This window comes from Puntigrus tetrazona, chromosome 4 (genome assembly GCF_018831695.1).
Source record: "Puntigrus tetrazona isolate hp1 chromosome 4, ASM1883169v1, whole genome shotgun sequence".
NCBI classification, from domain to species: Eukaryota; Metazoa; Chordata; class Actinopteri; order Cypriniformes; family Cyprinidae; genus Puntigrus; species Puntigrus tetrazona.
Genome location: NC_056702.1, coordinates 17,295,367 through 17,320,989, shown reverse-complemented (window position 1 = coordinate 17,320,989; position 25,623 = coordinate 17,295,367). Strand labels below are relative to the sequence as shown.

Sequence of the window (25,623 nt, the reverse complement as noted above, 5' to 3'; positions counted from 1 at the left end):
ATGAATATGCTGGATTGATCCGGTTGGACGCGCACATGCGGCCATGCGTAACAGAGCATGGCATGCGCGCACCCGAGGAGAAAGGTCAAAATGTCAGGGTGTGTGCGCGTGAGAGGGAAAGAGACGCGGTAGCATGGGGACGGTCCTGTTCCCACACACTCGGCCTCTGATTAGCTGGATTATGTGACAGCTGCCCAAAGGGCTAGATGCGGATAAAGACTAGTGGGGGAGGTGACCAATGAACAAAGACCTCCATCTAAAACCCATCACTGCAAGACACCATCAACCTGAGTCTCGTGACACTCAGAGAACATTCCTCTGGCCACACACACACACACCCCCTCCGACCCCTAGAAGTGGCCCAATGCGCAACGGCGAAACAAACGCACCCAAACAAACTCTCTTGGAGATGCATGTTGCAAGTAATTCTTCCCTCCTTATCGTGGACTACTTTTGTTGATAGCAAGGATATATATAGTGGGCTGTGAACAAGCTAATACAGATCGCCTGGCTCGGAACTTAGGAAAGTACGCATCATAAGCAAACCTTCGGGCGATCAAATACACCCATGTTGGGACGTTAATCTTGTAAACACCCCAAGCGTGCATGTGTGTGTGTATGTGTGCAAGTAGGTGGGTGGCTAGTGGGGTTGCATTAGAGAAAGCCACAGGTGCAAGTTCCCACAGTCAGTGGATGGGGCAGTGTAAAGAGGGTCAGGGATGAAATTAGAGGGGGCTAAAGTGAGAAAGGGTAAGAATGACCCTGGAGACCTTTAATCAGGCTTCTCATCAGCTTCAAAAGCTCCCACGCCGCAGTTTCAATTGGCAGCAGCGCACACACGCAATCGGCCACAACACTATGATGCATTTGCACACAAGGCCCTACTCGGCGCAAACCATATTATTATTACTACATTAAACAGTGTAAACTTTAACCAAACTATTATCACATGACAGGATGACATTGGGATCTATTTGCTAAAGAGCAAAGTGTTTTCCACCGGCAGTCACGAACAAGTGACGTCCAGCTGACAGCGAGTGCGAGGCAGTTTGAGAGCTTTCACATGCCTTATCTAAATCCTTCAGCGCCATGTCAATACCCTACAAAGAGAGTGAACGAGAAAAGAAAGAAAAATCGTTCTGGCGTGCGACACTGAAGGAGTCCAAAAGAAGTCAACACAGAAACCGCAAAAAATAGGTCTCTGTTCCTCTGTGACCTCGGTGAGAAAACGAGTACTTCATTTCCTCCTCTGCTTTTGGAAAAGGAACTGCAGAGAGAGGAAAACTTCCCTTGTCTGACCTGGCAGGAAAATATCATCCCCACCCTCTCTGCAGACCAACATATTACTAGGGTCAACGTGGTTCAACAACCAAACATATAACCTATGGATAACTGTTTTGTCAGCTCAGACATTTTTGTGACAATTAAGTTTTCCACATTCAGATGTCTTTAGGAACTGCTTTATTGCACTCTTTGAACTCTTTTTTTTTTGTGTCACACCAAAACAGTTTTGACAATAGTCCAATTCAAACAAACCTCTCCATCTTGTTTCTTTGGGGTCTGTTTCTGCATTCAAATACTTGTCTCATGTGAACAATTCTCTTGAGAAACGCAAGCAATCAAGGTCAGGTAATTCTGAAACTGGCCTAATTATGCACGTCTTACCTGAACTAGCTATCTACGCCTAGTCATTTTTGAAATGAACATTTTACTCGTTGTAATGCACTATATTCAAGTATATGTCCACACTGACACACACACACTAAACCTGTCACTCAATGTCTGAGCACCAGTCACACAAGTCCTTTGCCAGACTTTGATAGATTGTCCTCAGGGGACCCACAGGTCATTTATTCATTCCATGGCAAGCAACCACAGCATATAATCTCCATTAATCTGGAATGTCAATCTCATATTTTTAGCTGAACTGTTGACTGACACAGAGATTTGGGCCAAACTAAGGGTGGAGAGGCAGTGGACAACACTGACCGCAACCATCAATTACCACAAAATATAAGACACCACCAGGCCAATTAAAGGACACTGAAAGGCTTTTTGTATCATCTGCCTTGAACAAGATGAGACTGTTTCCAAAAACTAACGGATAGTTTTGGAGCGGAGCATGTCCTCAAGATTTGTGACGCTACAAGAAAAACCTCATTCCAGTTTGACATATTGAATTAGCTCAAAATAGTGCTAAAATCAATTTTCAATCAAAATAATTAATCCTTGCTAAGCAATACGGAAATCACTGCATGAACTGTATCTGATATATACAGTATATCACCATATCAAGCTATATTTGAAATTAATTAATTTGTGTCTGTATATATATATATATATATATATATATATATATATATATATATATATATATATATATATATATATATATATATATATATTTTTACATTTAAATTATCATGGCCATCATCTAATGCTCACTCTAAACACTGTTAAATATCATCTTTAGCTAATCTCATAATCAATAGCCACCCTAATACTGTGCATTATAACACTGCAGTGCCAAAATTGTAATTGTTTAAAAGGATTTATTTTAGTTTTTAAGTGTTTTAATTGTAATGTATTTAGAGAAAACCAACAATTTTTAACAATTTCTGTGTTCATCTATACAATTTCCAACAATTTAATAATTGTAGAAAATTCTAAAATTAAAAAAGCAGGACATCTAAATAAGCCTAAACTAGTCTAAAACAATGAGTTCAGCAATATATGAAAAATGGTACACATTAATCAAAAAGCCAACCCCCTTTGATAAATTCAGCACACTTCCCCTTTAGGAAGTACAGTGCAATCAGCACAGATCAATTCATCACAACAGTGGAAATTCAGACTTTGTTCCTCCCCAGGGTCCTGCAGCACAGGTCTGATCACAAATGAGGGCACTTTGTTCTCACTGGCCCTCTAGAACAGGCAATGAGCGATGTGATGATGGCTGTCACCCACCCCAGCATGACAAGGTCATGTTTGTGTCAACCAAGTCTAGACTTGGTCGGGAACGATTGGGGGTGTTGGGGAGGTCCAGTCACCTCGCAGGGTCCACATCATGCCCTCAGTGGTGGGAAGAGGAGCTTGAAAAGCCAGCTCTGCAATCAATCACTCACAAGAGAAAGGTGTCCCCTACTCCATCACCGATACACAGGGGTCTGGGTCACATTGCCGACAGGGGGTGACCAGGTCGTTTCATTTGTGCTCTTTCTCTCGCCCCCTCTCCTAATCTGTCAACCCTATATCGATCACACATCCATCTTAAATTCTAAACCCACAACCCCATTTTCTGTTCCAAGTATTCAGCTTTCTCACAAGACCAGCCACAACAACTCTCTGAGGAAAACAACATTGAGCTTGCAGTCTAATTAAACCAAAGGAAACAGCTCTTTGGATCTGGGTAATGACAGGAGAGCAGGGTGGGGAGGGGACAGGATCAAAGAAAATGGCTGGCAAAAATTGCTGGGGAAGAACCTGGAGGAACACCCTAACCCAACCTGTAGCTCAAGAGGGATTCTGGGTGGCTTTGATGGTCTCTCATTCTGAGAACAATGTGGAAAGTCTTTCCCACCCTCCTAAAAAACCTTGCTTCAGCCCCAGCTGAAACAGTTTAGCTGAAAAGGGATTTCTAGGTGGCTTTGTTAGTCCCTCTTCCAAAGGCCAATGCGAAAGGTCTTTCCCATCCATCCTCAACAACCCAACCTTGGATGAGCAATCCTTGACTACTCCATTCCAGAAATCCACTGCAGCAGTGACCTCTCCTCAAAACAAGTCCATACGACACGACTTGTTTCAAATCAGTCAATTGTCATTTTCCGCCAGGCTTCCAGAGCACAAAAGCCAACAATAGCTTTGTTTAAGCTGCATTATGGCCTTGGGAGGACAGGAAGATGCAGCCCGACGTGCACTCTGGGCCCTGGAGCCAGTAAATGATATTCTGTGCTCGGTAACCTCCCCTCTTTCAGCAAACTCCCACACGGGGGTTAAGTTCCTACAGACACAATAATAAAGCAGCATCATCGACTACAATGCGTCTAGTTAACCTTGCATACACATGAGAAACCATTATCAATAACGCGAGAGTCCGGTGAGTCTGAAAGGCAGGATCACCTAGCGAGATGCAGATTTCTGCTTGCGTGGAGCTTATCGCTGCAGACTTGGCCAACGAAGGGCACGCTCTGGGTGAGTGTGTACACACACGGCCCATTTAGCATTCCGCTGCTATGCCAACAAGATCATTAGCAATGACAATACAACAAACTCCTCCCCTCTGGGTGCTAATTAAGCAGGAAGGGACGGCAGTGGCCACAAACACACAGAGTTACAGTTCATATAGAAACACAAGCAAAGGTGCATATGGGTTTTCTTACTCACCCTGAGAACAAAGTTAGAAATTAAAGACAAAACAAAGAAACTAAGAAAGCGGTTGACATTAAGGATTTGGAGGTATAAAAAAGTAAATAACAAGCCGTTTAAAAGTTAAAATGCCCACCAAATATTAACTCGCTTCGTAGACAAAATCAAGTTAAATCACAGTCAAACTTGCTATCACTTTATCAAGTAACAGTATCTATATAATCGTTTTCGAAAAATATTGTTTGGTTTGTTGCATAAAAAGACTTAAGCACTGGAATTACAATATTCTTATATCATTCGTTTGTAAAATAGTATAAAAATACATATTTTAAGAGGTAGGCCTTTAGTATAGTATAATATAGTATAGTAATGAAAGAAATTGCTAATTACAAACGAATCACAAAAACACACGTTGATCGCTCAGATCTCCTTAATTTCAGAGAAGGTTTAACTGCAGCATTTGTAGAAACTGAGACTATCATGGCTGCTTGGCAGCAACAGAAACAGGCTGTGAGGTTGGAAGCTACCATATCCCAGTGGGCACAGCTCACAGATCTCCCAAAGACGCCAGCCTGGATCAATTCTCACAGCTCTAAATCCTTCCAAACCGTGTATTACACATTAGTCCGGCCATACTAATCTAAAGCAGGTTTCCAAAAAATTAACATGAACACATCAACTACATCTGTGAAACTCTTCCACGTGATAGCTGCTTCTACACTGGTGTTATAACCCCAATATGGAATGACAATATTCCATAAACTGCTCACGGGCAACCTCCCATTTGGCAAGCAGCGCAGCCCCTCGGTTACTACAGTGAGGCGGCCATTTGACACCCTAGACTGCTAGCTCATCATCAAACCATCTGACAAGCCAGTTGTCTCCCTGTCGGTCTTGTCCAGTTACAGTACTGCCGATTACTCCAGTTTCAGCATCTAGTTAAAACGGCAGAGCCATTGCTCAGCAGCTTCACTTCTTGCTGAAAAGCCCTAGTTGCGGTCTAGTAGCTAACAGTGTGCTGTTATGGCCACATGGGCTACAACTCCATTACAAACATTATCATTTTGAACAAGGTCAGAGGTCAAGCGGGAATTAAACTTGCTGCGCGGTAATGCACTTTAATCACTGCAGCACACCTGCTCTCAATTCATTAGCTTACTAGCACGCACAAGAAGGCGCACATGCATTAGTCAGACAGTCACACACAAGCCACATCCATGTACGCCAACACAGCAAAAACAATCAGGCTGCCCCTGGCCTGGAGATATTCATACAGCTGAAAAAGAAAAATAAACAATCATCATTAGTGCAATTATTTGTGAAACTGTGCTAAAGCAAAGGAGAAACGTAGTACCAGGGAGGTAGAGCATCATGGGTAGTTGAAAACAATTAGTTGAGCACCAGGGGCTAACAATAGAAATGGTTCTCTCTCACACTCACACACACACACACTAGCTTCCAGTGTTACTGGGAAGGGACGTCAGGGTTAAGCTCGCTAACTCCCATTTCTGAAAGGACCCCATGTTTTCTATGACCCTTCTCAGGGGAGACAGAAAGTCTATTATAATTGCACTGCCTAATACAATCATGTCGACCAGTGGTGGCTCGGTACATTCAACCTAATGGAAGCTCTTCTGTTGGGAACCTGTTTATCTTGCACTCTCCATGAGGGTGACGCTCAAGATCTCAACATATTCTAAAAGCACCGACATGCTTTCTTAGGTACTCAGCTCAAGTACCGCACAAAAGAGGAGTGCTTCGTTCTTCAGCTCTCCCTTCCTGATACCAGGCCTAAAGGCTCATTCACACCAAGAATGATTAAAAAAAAAAAAAAAGAAGATAACTAGCCTATATTGGCATCCAGGCCAAATGGCGGTAATATTCCGTTGACTATAAAAGCAAGCTGCAGTCATTTTAAATGCTCAAGCTCTTTAAAGTCAAGTGGTTTGTGATTGGCTGTTGATATTATAGTTTGTCACCTGGTACAAAGTGATTTCAATGACATTATCATAATAGCTGTGGTGTGAACTTCTCTATTCTTTTAAATTAAAAGTATTGTTAAAACTTTGTCCTTAAAAAAATTGTTTACCTAAAAATTACATTTTGTAATGTAAGGTAATAAAAAATTCATCTTCAGGACACAAATTAGAATATATTTTCGTGAAATCCAAGCGCTTTCTGACCCTGCATAGAGAGCAAAGCAACTGCCACATTTAAGGCCCAGAAAGGTAGTATGGACATTGCTAAAACAGTCCATGTGACATCAGAGATTCAACTGTAATGCTATAAAGCTACAAGAATATTTTTTTTTTTTTACGCAAAGAAAAACTAATGACTTGCTTCAACAATTTCTTCTCTTCTGTGTTGTCTTTGACATGTGTTCATGACCGTGACATACATGCTGTCAAATGGATTATTTTAATGATGTTCTTTCTACATTTATGGGCCATTTCAGTTGTGTTGCTGTCTGTGCAAGGTCAGAAAGCTCTCGTATTTCATCAATTTGTGTTCCTAAGATGAACAAAGTTCTTACAGAATTGGAATGACATGAGAGTCAATACACTTACTCTAAATTTTTGGGTAAACCATCCCTTTAAACCTTGTCAAAACCCTACAGTCTCAATCACGTTCCCAAGAAGCGGGTTTTCAATTTAAGTATTTTAGTCATTAATCGATTAACAGAACTGTGGCAGAGTCCCTTCTAAATAGACTGTTTACATGGGTTTAAAGAGTCCATCATGTGGGAGTGATGGAGTAGGAAGTGCCTGGCTCGTTCGCTTCACAAAGAGTCCAAACGGTCTCTCTTCATATCATTGTTCTGAAATCCCCGTCACCTTGTAAAATAGCTATTTTAGAATTAAACATGGTCAAAACTAGGCAGGAAAACTTTCCTTTTTACAAATTGTAACATAACTGAAGACAACCTCTCTAAACCCGCATTATCATAAAAGGTTGCTTCATAAAGTCACCTCAGGCACATCGCCTCTTAATTGGTCCGGTCTCTCTGCTGCTAAAAATACCTCTACCATGACTGCTGCATTCAGGAGAGGGAAAATGCAGCCTTTTCCTTCGTTTAATGGGAAGACATGGGTACAAAAAGCTGTGCTCTGCCCCAGGTCACAAGAAAGAAAATGTTTATTGTGGTGGCAGAACAAAAAGCTATTTCAGGGTCAGGAAGGGAAAGAGAGAGAGTCTCACATCCAGCTAGAGATTCTTCATGATCTTAAACTTCCTGGTGAATCACCACAGCGGGTCTCCATGGAGAGACAGGAATCAATACTGGCTCTTCCTGTAACATCACAAACCACCGCAGATGACTGCGAATGGTGCAGCCAGTTAAAACGAAAGCTACTCTGTCTTGACTCGCACATTTGATCTAGAGATTTGTCACAAGTCAACTAGTCACGTCCACTAACTAACTCTAGTAGTGACGAGCTAGTGGTTTTGGCCACACTTCATAATATGGTTAATGTATTAGGAATCACAAACTAAAAATGAGCAAAGGATCTAGATTAATGATCATTAAAAAAAACACTTTAAAGGAAAATTAAAAATGCATACATTTATAGACAATATTAATTATATTGATTTTTTGTTAATTGTTCATGTTAGCGACTAAAATGATCATACAGAACCTTATTGTAAAGTATTGCCATACTTTCCAGATTTTTAAAAGCTATGTTTAATTAGTATGCTAATAGCTGTTAAGAGTTTGTAACTATACAAGTCTATGTCAATTTACATTTTAAAGTAAATCATTCAATATTCAGTTTATTTTTTAAAGATGCTGTATCACGTTTTACAATAGTACCTTTTAATAATGTGTTGTTTCCAAACTTTCGGTGTTTTTCGAATGCTAGAACATAAATATTTCATAAAAACAAACCGACTCCATATATCTAATTTGTATCTGTCGTTCCTTATTTGTTCCGATTCATTTTTTTTACTTTTCTTAAAAGGCATGTGAAAATGTGACACCGTCCCACCCACGACTTTACCATGGCTTCCGGTCTACCCCCATAAAATACAAAAACAAAAGATGGACACTGCTTACTTGGACATTTTGAGGCCTTGGGGGAGCAGTGATCTATAATCAGTCCCAATCAACAGCCACCTGCTCTGATGCTGAACTGGACAATTACTGCTTTTTGTTGACCGGAGACACAGCCAGCTGTGACTGGCTAATTACACAGTCAATAGTGTAATCAGTTGTAAGGCTCTAGCACTTCTTTCCCAGGTGAGACGGGAACGAGTGGCTCTGGTGAAAGACCAGTTAAGGGGGAAGGGAACTTAGAGGGCAATAGATAATTGTTTACTAAAGGCCCATGTAACGGTCTCCTAGCAACTGCCCAGCAAGCTCCCAATCAGGTGTGGCTCATGCTGCCGTTTAGCCTTGAAGCGAAGTGGTCCTCCACTCTGACGGACGGATACAGCTGCCGTCTCTATCATCAACATTCACTGTGCCACCAGAGAGGCTCTTTGCCATCTCTTACGCTGGAGTTACACAAAACTGTAACTCAACTCTATGTTACACAACTCGAAGGGACTAGACCGAACAGGTGAGGGTCTTACTAACCTACTGGCTCAAAGTCTACATTACAAAACAAAACGGTAAGACTAAGGGTGTATTCATCTTGTTAGGTTTGACGGAATCAGACTCAAGTTTGTTCCCCTCTGGCGGTGGATCTTTCGGGCTGGTGTGAATGCAGGAAACGCACTCGAACGCGGACCAAACAACCGTTGAAGAGGTGGTCTCGGTCCGCTTCCAAACGAACTCTGGTACGGTTGAGTGGATGACCCAATGAATAGATGACTGTAGCACATGTGTGGTTTTGTTTACATTTTCTGGTTCACTTGCAAAAAAGGCAGTGTGAAAGTGAACCACACCAAACCAAAACAAAAAAGTAAATAAATCAACATTGTACTTGGTCAGGCAGAAAGCAACTGAAGCAAGTGGACTTTCCTGGTGTGAATACACCCTAACCGACAAAACCAAGTAGACCTAAGTGCACACAAGTAAACTTCAATATTGATATGCATATCTATCTTTAACTCCATGCGAGTCTTTCCTGCATTCCCGCAACTGAACTTAAAGCCCATATTTTACTCTATAGTTTGCTACTCTAGTTTTTATTTGACTGACAAAAGCAACAAAATAATAGCAAAAACATGTTCCTCACAGGTTGCAATCAATAATATACACAGCATGAACAGTGTTGTCTGATTCACAAACAATTGACTCTCATGAAGAAGCTCTTTTTAGAGAATCAAATCAAAAAAATGCAACTAAAGTAGTCGAATTCATAAACAAAATTACTCTTTTGAGCGGATCATTCAAAAAGTTTAATTTTACTCTTTCAGGGAAGTCCAAGTGTAATTTTAGAATAATTTTACACAGGAATAAAGACAATTAAAAGCATATATGCGCCCATACTGTTATAACAAAACACTTACAATACCAAGAAATGGCATTTTAAATGTACTAATATTCCCCACGCAATAGCAAAAGGTATCAAATTCAATTCAAAGCTTCTATCAAATCAAATCGGGAAGTGTGTAGTGATACTAATAAGCAAACTCTCAAAGCACTGACCAAAACCAATCTCTGAACTCTTGAAAAACAAACTGCACCTCCGACAGGCGGCGGACTCAATCTCCAAGCCTCTGGGTGAGCCGCTAGATATCTCTACACAATGCACTCTAGATGAGGTTACACCGAGCACATCAAACAGATGTCCGGATGCACAGGCACTCAAGAGCACATTCCTCTGGCAATTTCATTAGCATCCGTGAGGCATTAAGAAACTGCACACACACAGCGTTTGCCACTCAAACTCAATCACAGGCTTTCAGACACGGCCGCGCATCAAGTGATCGGAGCTATACAGGGAAATATCTAGGTGAAATTTCAAGCGCTGGTCAGAAGAGAAGCAGGTGTAGCATCAAAGGCCGCCCCGAAAGGGTCAGTTCGATAGCGGGTTACACATTAACTTAAACGGTTGAGTGTTTGTGTGTTGGGTGGGTGTGGAGGGTTAGTTTAGGGGTCTGCCAGGTGAGTGCGTGTCTAACTGGGCTGCCGTCCAAAGCTGACAGTCAATACTACACGACATCTCTTTTTTTTGTTGTTGTTGCTGTTGTTGTTTGCGGGTGTGACACCGAACTGCATAAAACATTGCAGCGATTTGCTACCTGATATCAGCATCAGTAATGTGCCTGCGTGTCTGGAGAGACACTTGATAAGTTTTTCACATATAAACACAAGGGAGATGCAAGTAGCACGAGGCTACCCTTACAACAAATTGTCATGGTAACTATATTTCCTCGAAAATACCACAGTTACAAATGATCGCGCGCTAACTTACATAAAAATGCAATATTAGCCAATAAGGACAAAGTATAGAAACGGATTAAAAATCTAGAAGCTTCACACAACGTTTGAAGGCGACTCTAAAATAATATTTTAGCGCTGTATTTGTTGTTGAGCACTTGTTAGGTTGCGTTTTCTTTTTTTTTTTTTTTTAAATAAAGGTTTCAACTAATTTGAAGCACAAAAAAATAACAACAGCAATAATAATTTTGGAATATCAAAGTTCGTCAGGAAACCACGTTGAAACGCGTTACTGTTTTCCAATAACAATGAGAGCAGTGACTGAGTTTTAGCCGAAACTTTGGTTGCCGTGGTACATTTCTGTAAACGTTATAAGCAGCAAAAGAGCGTTTTAACAAATTCACAAAAACCAGTAACGCCACAACCGCGGGAAGTGCAGCTGTGGTGCGCGTTGTAGCTGAACACCAAGTACACTAGAAGCTTTGAGTCAACTGAAACCAACGGAGAAGTCAGAAGTAAGTTGCCTAACTAGTCAGCGTCGCCCCTGTGATGCCCCAAAAAATGAGACGCAACCAGCTACGCGTGATACGTGGTTTCAAACCCGACTTTCCTCCGTTAGCAGCATGACAGTCCCCGTTCACTTACGAAGACTCTCAATCCGTCCAACATCTCCTACTGAGCTCCGAGGAAAGCGAAGCAGGGTTTGAAACAACACGACGAGGGCGAGCGCAAGAATTCAGATTTACGAGCGAGCTATCTCTTTAAGAAATGTGTGTCACCTTAAATGCACCTTACAGCAGCCAGTTTTAAACACGTACAGCAAAGCGGACGCTAAAGAGAACCGTCCTTAACCTCTTTTCTGAAGCTTTTTTTCTAAACGCGGCAGCCTTACACGCCCACGATTAAAAAAAGAGACCCTGTCATCACGGTAACAATATAGTGCACTCAACTTCCGAGCAGTGACAGCTCACCGCGGCTCTTTATTATTATAGCTCACGCAGAGACGCGCACTTACCGGCCAGGCGAAGTGAAAAGGGATGAGGATCTTTCCCACGTCGCTCGTTTTGCTGGGGTTGCTCTTTGCGGTCTTAAAAGAAAATATATTTCCACCGAGAACGTCAGTAGATCCAGAACCAAAGGTGCACGTCCCAGTGGTGGTGACTTCGGACTGGTACTCCTTCAGACACACTTTAAAGTAAGTATCGCACTCGTCCCGCACGCAGCGCTGGTCTTGAGAGTTCCGCGTGCCGTCGCAACATTCCCCGTCCCACAACTCACCGTTTACATTTTCTACAGCAATCAGCTGTAGCTCAAAATAGCCAGAGGACTGGGACACCTAAAAATAACATTAGAATGGATAAGTGAATGAATAAATAAACGCAGCAGTCACAATACCGTTTGCTTATTATTGAAATGCAGATCGGGTTTGCAAAACTGAGGCGAGCCTAATGTTATTTGAGGGAATGTGTTGCGCGCGCTTGTGCGTTGAAGTCTCCAGAGAATCGGTCTGGGGTTTTGCTAACCTGTGCAGAGGCTGGAAACGGCAATTTTACGTGACGGGGCGCAAGTTAACGTTCATTACAATCTCGTGACATTTTCAAAGGCACGAGCACATGTGGCTGCGTAATTCAAATATCGATCAGCTTGAGCCAAATTCGTTGAAATCGCCAGCCCACACCCATCAACTTTTGCCTGCTGATCACCGCTATGGCAATTAAATCGATCTGCAATACTGGAAACAATCAGCGCTCTCACCTTCGTCCATATCGTTAACAGCAGGCACGCGATTGGGAGCCAATTCCTAATCCTGATACAATTCCACATGCCTCTGATTTCTGCGTTATGAATACGAGATGGAAAACGGCCGTTGACCGGCGACAGGATCCTCCGCTCCTGACATGCAAAAATTCACAAGCGTGGTGTGTTTGCGCGGTGATGTCTGGGCTGATCTCTCCCTCGATCTGATCACTTCACGGCAAAATGATGTGTTCACAGCTACCACACGCCTGAGGAGATCTCGCGTGATTGACAGTTGGTTGAACCAATCGCGGAGGCTCCTGCTGATTCGCTTGACCAACCGCCACTCGGGGGCGGAGCATTGTCAAAAACTTACGCTGTCTATTCCCCCGTTTCACAACGAGCGATAAAACGCGTGGGTTTTTTTTTTTTTTACCTCAAGATATTTTTTTGTAACAGAATTAGTATATTATTTGAACGATTGCTAAATACATCCAGGGACAATCACACAGCAGATGTATCAGATTTGGCGTTTTAAGCGCTCAAACATGATCCCGCTGGAAATGTATCAGCCACATTCGTGTATTTTTTACATTTACTAAATTAACTTCGAGTTTGATTCTAATCCCTTGTATTGTGATTGTATTTTTTTTTTATTAACATTGCTACCACTTTCTTTTATTGTTTCTTGAGTGGCCTATTATTGAGTTTGCTGATGCTTTGGCAATGTTGTATGTAAAACAGTCAAGTCAATGAAGTGCTTTAAAATTGTATTCAAATTCACATTTGAAAATATTACGGGAAAAGCAGAAAAGCACGTAAAGTAGTCCGAGCCTCAGGAAAGCAGTATATCCTCGCTGCAGTTTCACGTCCTGATGCGTGCTCAGCCTGCTAGTGTGATTTGACACAGCTGAGAGCGCCCTCTACTGTACATGTGCATTAACCTGAAAAGAGAGACCCCAGCAAGACGGAAGACAAACAAACCTTTACATTTAAACGATTTACAGAAATCTACGGTAAAGCCCTGCCGTGGCACCCGAGGTGGCGATTCTCAATCCTGGAAAGCAAAAATAGCAAACCATCTTCAAAGAATAGTTCACCCCTCCAAAAAGCTCTCAGCCTCATCTGAGATATTATTGTTTCTTCATATGAGCAAACTTGGAGAAATTTAGCATTGCATTACTAGCTCACTAAAGGATCCTGTGCATGAATGGGTGCCAAAGAGAGCCCCATATCGCAGGAGGAAGCACTAGGAAAGGTGGAAATTTGAAATGCTTAATATTTTTCACTTCACAAAGATGTTTAATGACGTACTGGAGTCGCGTGGGTTATTTTAGAGGTGTGAGCTGCGCTCATTCTGACTGCACCCATTCACTCCAGAGGATCCACTGATGACAATTCTCTGAAGTAATGCTGAAAAAACAAGCTAATTCTTGGAAGTCTTCATTTTTAGGCAAGCTGTTACTTTTCAAAAACCAAGCCCTAAAGCATCTTAAACCAGCCTAAGCTGGTTTTAGGGGAGTTTTGGGTACCTTTCAGCTAGTAAACTAGCAGGAGACCGGCTTGCCGACCAGCTGAACACCAGCTGGTCCTGGATAATACCTTAACGTGTCTCCCTTATTTATCACACCTGATTTATATTATCAACTCATTAATAAAGGCCGAATTGTGTGCGTCAAAACGAGCAGTGCTGAGCTCCTCCATCATTTCAAACTATTTCTGTTCCTGATGTGTATTTGGAGGCAGGCTGCATGCTATTGTGAACAACTGAAGTAATGCAGACAGGCAGTGTGGCCTAACAGGCTCAGGTTTTCTTATGCCACCCAACACCCTCCCACCAGGCAATTGCTGTATCACTAGGCATGCTGTAAATAAATGTAACAATTGCTTAAACACTGGGGGAAGCTGGAGGAAGAGGAAGGAGAAGGTACGGGTGAGTAATAACAGATTTGTGGTGGAGACGATGGGGGAAGGGGGAGTGCTGGACGGCCGGACAGAGATGCTGGTGCTGGTAGGCGTGTTTTGGTGGCTTCCCTCATCCATATTTCATGGCTTTTCCTTTGAGGCCTCGCAAATAAACCTATGGCCGATGCATCGATTCCCTTTTATCTCCTATCATGGCCTTGACCCACTTTAATGGCTTTCACAATTGTTAGTTGCTCATTTCCTCCTAAAAGGCAGCTGTGACTGGGATATCAGAAAATAATGAATCCCTTGTTGCGATTCTGACAAAACCATATGTTAAAGTGACAGCATCATTCAGTCATGCAGAAAAACAACAACAATAAAAAAAGGGCATCAAATAGCAGCATTTGTACTTGCTGACAGGTTATAAATCAATGGGATCCATTTGCTTTTTGAATTGCTGTGCTCAATTTTTATCCCTATATTTGATGCATGACCTTATTACTGAAGCTTGTTTCCATAGCGATAGGCTTACAATTTTACTGTAAAGCAAGCACAGGAAATTAAACGTGATATAAGTAGATTTCCCAAAGGTGAAAATTATTGATAGGAAAATCACACAGATTTATTGCCGCTAGACACTGGGCTCTTCGTATCAAATCACACAGATGATCTTTTTTCACACACTGCCTTTATAATACATTTTCGATTTACCCTCCAGTTCTTGTCTTAGTCTAAGGTTAAATGACATCTTTTGTTAACATATTGTTCTCATAAAGTAAGGCAAAAAATGTCAACCATTCAAATATAATTTGTCGAAATATAGGCATAGGTCATGAGCATATAGGCAATGCTTATTTTTTGTCATCCCTACCATTATTTTTCCATATAAATTTGTAAAGTAACCACAGGACGCTCAGAAAGTAATTTCAGAAACTAAAACTGATTTATAATCGTTTTATAATTTCATAAATGGTAATGAGATCATGCACATTTGAATTTGATTGGATTTCTAAAGCAACCAAATAGTTTTGATACTTTAAGTAGAGGTTATGCCTTTAATTTTTGCTTTACTGTTATGAAAAAGAGAAAAATTAACAAAGTATGTCTTTCATTTAGCTTGACCTTTAAGGATAAAACAGTACAGGTTATACCCCTATTTTATTTATTTTTGCTTTACCTTTAGGCAAAAAAATAAGTACAGGTTCTGCTTCTATTTTTTGCTTTGCCTTTGTTCATACATGGCCAATATCCTGAGGCAATTTACTTTCATCCAAACATAATCCTTACAAAGAATGACTCACATATAATTTCATGCAAAAGGCTAATCTTGCCAGCCCCGACATTGAGTAATGCCATCTTTGGAAGTGTGACACCCTGCACAATGCTGTCAGTCAATGGTCAGTGAGTACATTTTTATTTTTTTTTTAGCCCATGTCCATAATAACAAATGTGTCAAAAATGTCCCTTTTTCAGAACAGATGGGTTTCAATGAGCCATTACAGCAGAAATGCATCAAGGGAATACAAATGATATATGGCTTTAAAAATCCGAAATAAACTACTTATCCTCCCTCGACTTTAAAAGAGCAAACAGGAGAATGAGGAAATGGCATCGGTTGTTCTCATTGGAATCTCACTCTTCACGTTCCAAAAAAACGATTCTCCTAGTAAGCCGTTGGACACCAAAGCCTCATTCATGAAGACATGACAGACAACTAGCAAAGTATGTCACATTACATAACCTGAATGACTCCTTGTTATGTGTTTTAAAGCACTTCTCTCAGTTGCTGTTGGTAGCTAACATTCATCATCTGAATGTTGACAGAAATGCTGTACTAATAACGTACCGATGGAAATGATATAAAGCAGTGGTCCCAAACTCACTTCCCGGAGGGCCACGGCTCTTCTAACCAGCTTTGAATCGCTTCTGCTTGGAGGTTTCTAGTGGTTCTGAAGACCTTGACTAGCAGGATCATGTGTGTTTGTTTAGGGTTGGAGCTAAACCCTGCAGAGATACGGCCCTCCAGGAGTCGAGTTGGAGAAAAATGGCATAAAGACAACTGTAAAATAAATCTCTTTTCAGGGGTCTAATCCCCGTCAAGGACTTCTTCAAGTGACCTCTTGCCTGGTAAAAGTGGTTTGCATATTTGCAGTGGTGCATAACATGAGGGCATCCGACACCTGACAGGGCTGCGACTCCCCACACCCTGATCACTGAGCCCTCCTTAGTCTTCTTATCTCCGAGGAAACATTACTTCCTCTAGCCCTGTAACCTAAACAAGGGATACATCTTAGGACAGGCAGAGCTCATCTTCAGTCAGTGTGGGCTAGTATGGAAAAAATTGGCAAAAATTGTAACTTTATTATTAGGCAGTGGGAATTTAATGCACTATTTAGTACTCAAACTAGGTTTAATGCAAAAACAGTGCTTTAGATATGCAGGGTGACCATACATGCCAGGATTTCTATATTGCAGATATTCTATATATCTAAAAATCTAGGCTTTGGCTTTGTTTGCGTGTGCAGGCTGATCTGTGTATGAAATACACAGATCAGCCTGCCGTAAAGAAATCCTGGCCAGGACACATCCCGGAAAAATGGCACCTATGGTCACCCTAAGATATGTTTCATGATGATTGAACAAATAGGTTATCCAGAACAACGCTCTGTCTTTAATGACAAGTTGCAGTGTGTAAGCTTCTTGTGTCTGCCCTTGAGAATGACCCAACACCCCCCTCGACTGATTCGCTCCTCCAGAGCAGGTGCAGATTGCGCTGCTCAATAATCTTTACAATTAGACTTTATACAATGAGCCCAATCAACCTTGACACTCTGTACAAATGAAAGAGAACTCACAGATTCACTGCTGCCTGCAACACAAATACTACAACACTGATAAAGAACTAACAGATAGATAGATAGATAGATAGATAGATAGATAGATAGATAGATAGATAGATAGATAGATAGATAGATAGATAGATAGATAGATAGGTTATGTGAAAGTATATGCTCAAATACTACAAATAACCAAATACATAATTTACATTAGTAACATTCTAATCTAGTTTGTACATAATAATGTGCATAATGTAGCTGCACATTTGTTTCAAAACAATTTTGCATTCACCCTGGACATGTTTAATGAGGAGCAGCAGCAATTGATAAATTATGCTAACAATACATAATTAGAGCCCACTTGAGAATGTTGATGAGTTGTGTGTAATCAAGAGACTCTTCACCCTCGTTTCATGTGGGTCTCTGAAGAGGGCAGAGTGCAGGGACATGCCTATGCTATTTGTGTCATTAAAGACATAATACATCTGCACAGAGGATTCTTTTGTTGTCGGATTAATTCAAGGGGGACACGTATCTGTTTATTACCTACATCCCCAATTTTCAAGTATTTTGAAAATCCTAAACTCAACTCATATTCTTTTACCTACTTTATTTCAGCGCGCTAAACAGTAGGTTTATGCCACATCACACGTGGCGCTCACGTTTGGATCTTTTCGGTCTCATGTACCATATGTGAAACGGTTATATTTGGGCTAGAAATGTCCAGGATGTCCGTCCTGTTCATGACATCACACACTGGAATCTCATGCTATCGAAGTCTACATGCTTCTGCTGCCCAAAAACAGCAGCGACATGCACTCATCCAGGATATCCTACAACAGAGTCGGAACGGTGACTCCCCTGTTTGCTTGTTTTTATTCTGCTCCCTTCCAAGCCCCACATCCGTCCACTGGTTCAAAGAGGGTTCACCGAGTCTTATAGTGCACAGTGGAACTATCACACAGAAAGGGAGAGAAAGATAGAAAGAAGCCGACTTTGTAGGAGACAGAGCAGCAGGGGAGTGCACTCAGCAAAGCCTCATAAATATCTGCAGTGTCTACGATAAGCAGAGAGGACCTTGTGTTCTCACAGCCGAGTCAAAACATGCATCATTCCTGTCACCCGAAACACAGTGAAAAGTGACCCCTCCACAAACAATGACCAGGACATGTCTGTAGCTAAGGTGTAAAATGATGAGACAATGGAAATTTGATGCTTTATACAGGCTGCAGAATATAGCATTTTTAATTATTATAATAATGTAAAACCTTTTTTTGCTAAATTTATTTGTTGAAAAAAATATACATTTGTTATTAAATACGTTATTATTTTCACCAAAGCTACATTTCTTTGATCAATAAAAATGTGATATTTTAATACTATTTAGGAATTAATTTTAATAGTATTTTAAGCTATTTATTTATTTCTGCAATGGAAAAGCTGAACTTTAAACGAACACTCCACTATTTTTGAAAATAGGCTCATTTTCCGGCTGCCCTAGAGTTGAGTAGTTGAGTTTTAATATTTTTTTTAGCATTTAAAACGTATAACTTTATAACTTATAAAATCAATATAACTTTGAACTGTACTCATTCTGGAGGAACCACGGCTGCAGCTGGCGCAATAATATTACTATTTTCATGAGAGGATAGTTCCTTGTCATATCGACCTATAAAACCACAACTTTTCATTTTCCGTCGGTCTTAGTACACGATGTAACTACAGAAGGATCAAGTTTTAAATAGGTTTATAAATATGGACTCTCTTTAGTCATTTTTGAGCGAGATGCTAACGATCTAATCGCCAGATCTGGAAATCGGCAAAATGGATGCGAAAACAGTGAAAGTCAACTTTTTGACTCGAGGGGAGTTGGAAAATGAACCTATTTTTAAAAATAGTGGAGTGTTCCTTTAAGCATCCGTTTCTCCACTCTTCAGTGTGACGAGATCCTTCAAGAAATCGTTCTAACATGCTGATTTGCTTACTATTATTATCAAGGCTGAAAACGGTTGAGCTGCACTTCAATCGTTGATAGAATTTTTAGAATAGAAAGAACAGCATTTGTTTGATTATTATTATTATTTAACAAAAAAAAAGAGAAGGAAACCACCGATGCCGTCATCCACGAGATTCCTCCACAGGCATCTGCTTCAGTTTATCTTTCAGGATATGAACTGAAACAATGAGGCAAAAAAATTCGACACCTGTTGACCACGCCATGTTTGGTGACCGCTGTTTCCAAGCCAAAAGGCTCTCAGGACATGCAGTGGGCAGTCATATCCTGTTTCACTGCCCCCGTGCGCACACCATTTCTCATTAGCATACAGATGGACAGTGTGTTGGAATCATATTGTGTGTCCTCCTGCTCTTTGTTTGCCAGTCATAACTCCAGAGGTGGGCACAATGCTCGCTGCTCTTCAAAGAGCTGGTCACACCTGGGAGTGTTCTGAGAAAGGGAGTAGGCACCCATAGCCAGCCGCACAGATGGCCTCTCACGCTAAAGCACAATGGGCGAGCTGTAAGAGGTCCGTGTGTCGGGTTACATATGAAAGTGCTCAGCAAAACTCGGGGACGAATTTGGGAGCTATGACGCGTAAGAGGAGCTCATTACTATTTCATCATCAGTAGTGACATAGTGGAAACATCATGTTGTGATGGGCTTGTGCGATGGGTTTCTCATTACCTGCAAACATTATATTACTCTAACGCACTCCTACTGAACAAACCCGTTCGCTCCACGTGGGATAAAAATGTTTAAAAAAAATAAATAAATAAAAAGAGTAACTTTATAGGAAAAAGTAATAATTGTGAGATATAATACTACAATTATTAGAAAAAGCTAGTAACACATTTTTTTACGGTTATTATCATGCATATTACTAGAATATTAGCCATTTATTAGTGCTAGTTAAGAGCATATTAATGCCTTAATCTACATCCCTAGCAACTACTTTACTATTAATAAGCAGTAAATTAATTGAAGGAAATGTCGTAGTTAATAGTTACCTATTATGAAGTCCTATTTATTTGACTTTTTTTTTGAGAAACAGGCTTACATATTTAGATTTGTATTTATTTTTATGCAACGCTGTTATTTATGATAAAAAATGACAAAACATTAAAAAATTTCTTTGTCTTTTTGTGTTTCATGTTTCATATGGTTTCATACCAGATAAAGGTTTACAACATTTTCAAGAAACGAAGACTCCAAAAAAAAAAACTCCAAAAAGACTCCAAAATTGCAATAAAGTAATAAAGGTAACAATTTAGGATAAGGAGCAATTCTCACTATTAAATAGTTGTTTATTAACGTGCCTATTATTACGATATTAGCTGTTTTTTAGCACACATTCTACGTGACCGCATTCTACATCTCTAATACCAAATACCATAAACCTAACAACTACCTTACTAATTATTAATATACAGAAAATTAGGAGTCTATGAGGCAAAGGTCATAGTTACTGGTTTGTTAATAGCGAGAACTGAACCTTAAACTAAAGGGCAACTGCAAAAATGAGTTTTCTTTGATTTTTTATATATATATATATATATATATATATAATTTGGTTTTGAGGTTTAGATATGGTATACAGTTTTAACAAGCAGTAAAACATATAAAAAACATGAATACATAAATAAATAATACCCTGAATATCATTGCATTTTTTACATATTGATGAAGTTAAAAGATGTGCATCATGAGACTGACATGGTGTACATTGACAAAACCAGAGTGGGTAAAAATGTGCTTGGAAAATGCAGTAACTGATGTTAAATTGCTGAAGAATATTAGAGGCGTATCTTAAGAAGATACGGTGAAGGTTAGCAAATGCTCTGAGAAGCAAAACAGACAGACAGGAAGACTTGCATCTCATTGAACAAAACCCTGAGGGGGTGTTCCATGACCTGTTACCATCTCGTTCCCTGGCAACAAGTTTTTCACGCAGCGCTGGTTGTACTATAGAATTTTTAAGGAATGCTGTAGGTGGATTGAAGTCAAGTCACGATTCATAAAATCCACCCGTTCCAAGAAACTCAGCCTTCAGGTCTGCAGTGATAACATCTGTTATGTACAGTACCTCAATCCAGCATCAATTTCAATGCGATACACCCCAAGGAGCTTCGCTTACAGTGTGGAGCCAACTCAAAATACTTAAGGAAGAGCTGAACACAAGCACGTCAGTGTGGGTGATCCATAGCCAAGGGCGGTGGAAAAAGAAGCCCTTATCTGTAACACAAACCCACATGCTGATCATGAGATGCTCAGAAGCTGGTGTAGCTTGAAAGAGGAAACAAATGATCACTTACATGTCAGATTCTGAGTGCCCTGCCCCGAGGCAATGGAAGCAGAGTGAAAGTGAAAGCGGGAATTACTGGAAACCAGGACTGGTCTCAGCAGGACTATTTTGGAAAAAAAAAAAACCTTCATAGACTTCATAAAAAGCGAAGCACGATGATGATATGATTATTATTCCAAGGGCTCAAATGCAAAATAGGCCTACTTAAGAATTAAAAGAGCGGTTTTGTTGCACATTTGCAAAATACTATGATTACGCGGTTAGATAATAGTTCTTTAGACACAGACAGATGGTAAGTTGGGGCTATAACTATAAAAAGGCTACCTAAAGATTTCGTGCCACGGGCTGTGTTTGAGTGGTTAGACTTGGGAGGAAATAACAGGAAGGGAAACAATCGCTTGTTGACACCTGCAGTCTCACGTGCACTGATTACAAGTACTGGTTCTGGCTGCTTAGACTGGCTTTAGTCACATCTGCGCATCCACGTCTACACAATCAGCCTTATCGAACCATTCCTCTCATTAATTGACATTTTATGCAATTATTAAGTAAGTGCTGATCTGACCCTAAAATATGTATTAGGTCGATAATATATGTAAACAAAATCATCACAGTTACCTCCCGTTAAAAAGTAGGCAGTACAATTCAAGAAGAAAAAACGGTACCTGTCAAATTATGGTTTATTACCGCCTACACCCAACCCAGCACTACACCTATCCTTACCGTAATGCAAATACCGTAATTAGGTGTTGTTCAGGGCCGGACACCAACCATAAATAGATTTTACTACCTATTAAATTGTGTTTGCCTATAACTACCCCAACCCTAAACCTATCACCTACATGTAATTAACACAGTAATTATTGTTGTTCAGTGTGAAAAGAAGGATAAAATATTGATGTGCGCATGTGCAGAAGCTCTGACAGGTATGATAGAACGGGGCACAGCGTGACGCAATCAATCACAATAACAACACATACCTTGTGTTTTCACAACGTATTTAGCAGAGATTTTAATACCAGCCTATTAATAGTATTAATAGTAGCATTTTATAAGATTTTGTAACAGAAACAGACTTTCTAAAAGTCTATAATCAGTCAACGTTTCCCCGTCCATGTATGATGCATATGTTTAAGTCATTGCTTAAGACACACCTATATTGCTTGGCTTTTATTTTAATTTTAGTTGAGGCATTGTGACAATTTTAATGCATTATTAGTGTGTGGGCTTTTCTGGACGAAGCACTTGGGAAGCACTTTGGTCAACCACGGTTGTTTTTTAAACGCACTAAATTTTTGAACTAATTGGTCCAATGAGATTTCAAGGTGGGCGGGGCTACCTGATGTAACGCTTTCCCTCTTGTTGGTTTTCATATATTTCATGATTCTACCACTACACACTATACATAAAAAAAAGATGGTCAAATTTTAAATTATATATTCTGAATAAGTTCTCAATTTGTATCCCATTTTTACGCTATATTAAAAACTAAAACAAATAAAAAGACTCTTTAATTAAATTAAATGGACTTTTAAAATTTACAAACAGCAAAGAGCCTCGAGCATTTTCTTAACCTGGAATTCTTGTTATAAATATAAATATGTGTTATTTATAAAAAATACCGAAGAAGATTGCCACTGCGGGATTTTTAATTTTTATTTTGACTTTTAGGAGTGCAAAAATGGGTACATGTTGTCTTGTGAAACGCGATAATGTATCAGTCCTAAAAACTGAGATTCGCACCAAATGTTAAAAATGTTTCGGTTTCCGCACTTTCCCACGATAAATGTTCCATGGCGGCTTTCAAAGGGGATACAAGAGTAACAGTGATACATCAGGCAGCTAAAGACCACTTCAGCTCTGCAAGTAAAGTTAATATGACATAGGCCTATCTGCGGCTCCCAAATACAGTAAGTGACAATATGGCCCAACGTTCTACATTTAAAGCCCAAAACAGAAAACAACAGGCCTTAATTAATCACTCTCCTATACCTGGCGTGACAGAGCTCCCGGAGGGTGCCTGGGTATTCCCCGCTGAAGCTAACTGCAAATCAGTCCTGCCGTAAGCTACTGCTAGAAGCAAAGTCGGCACATTAGAAGGAGCCAGCGCTTGACATCAAGATGGGACAAGTTCATATAAACATTCAGCAGCACCATTAATGCATTAAGCTCGTATTATCTACAGTCAATCTTATCAGCTGCACTTGGTGTGTGGAGCAGGATGGGGGAGTGATGACAGATCAGGACTGAAGGGAAATGGAAGTGCCCTTTCCTTCGGCGGAGGGAAAGATCGGAACCTGCATGAAATGTAGAAGCTGTCGCTCAACGCGAGCCCAAATGCTGACCTCACCTCCTCATCAAGAACATTGTGTTGATACATTTTCCTCCACGTAGATGATTTATGAAAGCACTGACAGTGAAGAATAACAACGAGAGCGAACGACTCCTCACAGGTCAGCCCGTGAATTAAGAAGCGGAACGATAAAAAGGTTTTATTAGGAAATGTAAATGGTCGCAATGGAAAACTAAACCCACACTTTCCTGAAACAAATAACTCAATTTTCTCCAGATTTCCATAAGCCTATATTGACAGGTGGACTCAAGGGTGTAACTGTGGTTTGAGAAAATTGGCAGTGACTTGTGGCGCCGGCAGGATCACTTGATTTTTTTTTCCCTTGTTAAAAAAAGTGGAAAGAGCTTACAATACTTGTTCAAGAAAAATGCATTGTTCCAAACTATTGTATTTGTGTGTGTGTGTGTGTGTACGATCACAATAAAAAACAACTGTGTATTGTAAAGAAATTGGATGCCATTTACTCAAGAGCGCATGACAGAAAATGAACTGAAATTTTGCATGTAGGTTTTTTTTTTGAGTTTCGTTATTTCAATTGATTTTAGCGAAATACGTACCACAAAGTACACATCACTGCAGTTTTCAAAAGAACTGAACACTAGAGGAAGTAAAACTGGCGCCTTTTATTCCTTTATCACACAAATTTATAAGAATATCATGTTATCTTTATGTTACTTCAAAACAATATTAATATGCTGGCATATTTGAAAACTTAGTTCATATCTATGGTTTTTCATAGACGGTAAGTTTGTTTAGTAGCTCACAGAGTATAGAAACTTACTTCAGAGGCGAGGAGCTTTGAATTCTGTCTAACTACGGTTCAACAAAAATCTCACGTAAAATTAAGTTGAAATGGCGCGGATGTGTTTTTACATCAGTTTGTTTGTTAACGCCATTGGATAGGTTTGGGGCATTTTTAGCAACAGTACACAGATATTTCAATTCTGAACCACTTCAATACGTACCTATATTAAAGTAATAAAACATGCCAGGGTTCATTGATCTATAAGGTACATGAGAACAGTGTTGCACTAAAAATGGTTCAAATTTTTATGAGACCAGGTTGATCAAAATTGTTTATGCAAATAATGTGAAAGAAATTGGCAGCCTCAAGACGTTTCTGCCTCACAGCGATAGATTAAAAAGGTAATGTAGCTGTGAAATAAGTCACACTTTGAAATAAGGTCACAATTATGGGAAAATAAAAGTCAAAGTATAAAATCACAATTATATTTTGTGCTTGATACAAGTATACAGAGAAAATATTAATGTCAGCACAAAACATGTAGAGCAAAACAAGCCTCCCACACATGATTTTCATTGTAAAGTGAGTCTCCCTCTGCAAATCTACGCCAGACTTCACAAAGACAGCATCTGGAATATTCAGAATCCAGACTAGTGTTAAAGGAATAATTCAGACAAAACTGTCAATTCTGTCATCAGCGTTGGGGAAAGTTACTTTTAAAAATAATACAATATTGCGTTACTCCCTAAAAAGTAACTAATTGCGTTTATTGAAAGTAGCGTGCGTTATTTTAATGTTACTTTTTAAATATGAGCAGGACATGATTGTTTGTTTTTAATATAATAACACTCTTTCGCAATAAAAAAAAAATGAAGCACAATTATTGCAGGTTTGGATCATCTTTTGAGTTAGCATTTTACCGTTTTAATTCATTTTGATGAATACTAAATTTTTCCCAACATGGGGACAGGAGACTTGTCAGTAAATAAATGGGGAAAAATGTAACTGATATTTTCTTGTAAATGAAAAAGTAATGCGTTACTTTACTA

At 40.0% G+C, this 25,623-nt stretch overlaps 1 protein-coding gene across 3 annotated transcripts in view; it reads right to left on the bottom strand.

Moving 5' to 3' along the window:
- Positions 1 to 12,697, bottom strand: part of jag2b (jagged canonical Notch ligand 2b) — a 40,578-nt gene extending 27,881 nt beyond the window's left edge. For 2 of the 3 annotated variants that reach the window (XM_043237095.1, XM_043237096.1), the window contains exons 1-2: positions 12,449 to 12,696; positions 11,709 to 12,029 (exon numbers count right to left, since the gene is read on the bottom strand). In XM_043237095.1, coding sequence (XP_043093030.1) covers positions 11,709 to 12,029; positions 12,449 to 12,517 — 390 coding nt within the window. In that variant the 5' untranslated portion in view covers positions 12,518 to 12,696. Of the gene's footprint in view, positions 1 to 11,708; positions 12,030 to 12,448 lie in introns of all 3 variants that reach the window. The other variant, XM_043237097.1, reaches the window with a different exon arrangement.
- Between the last annotated feature and the right edge of the window lie 12,926 nt (positions 12,698 to 25,623).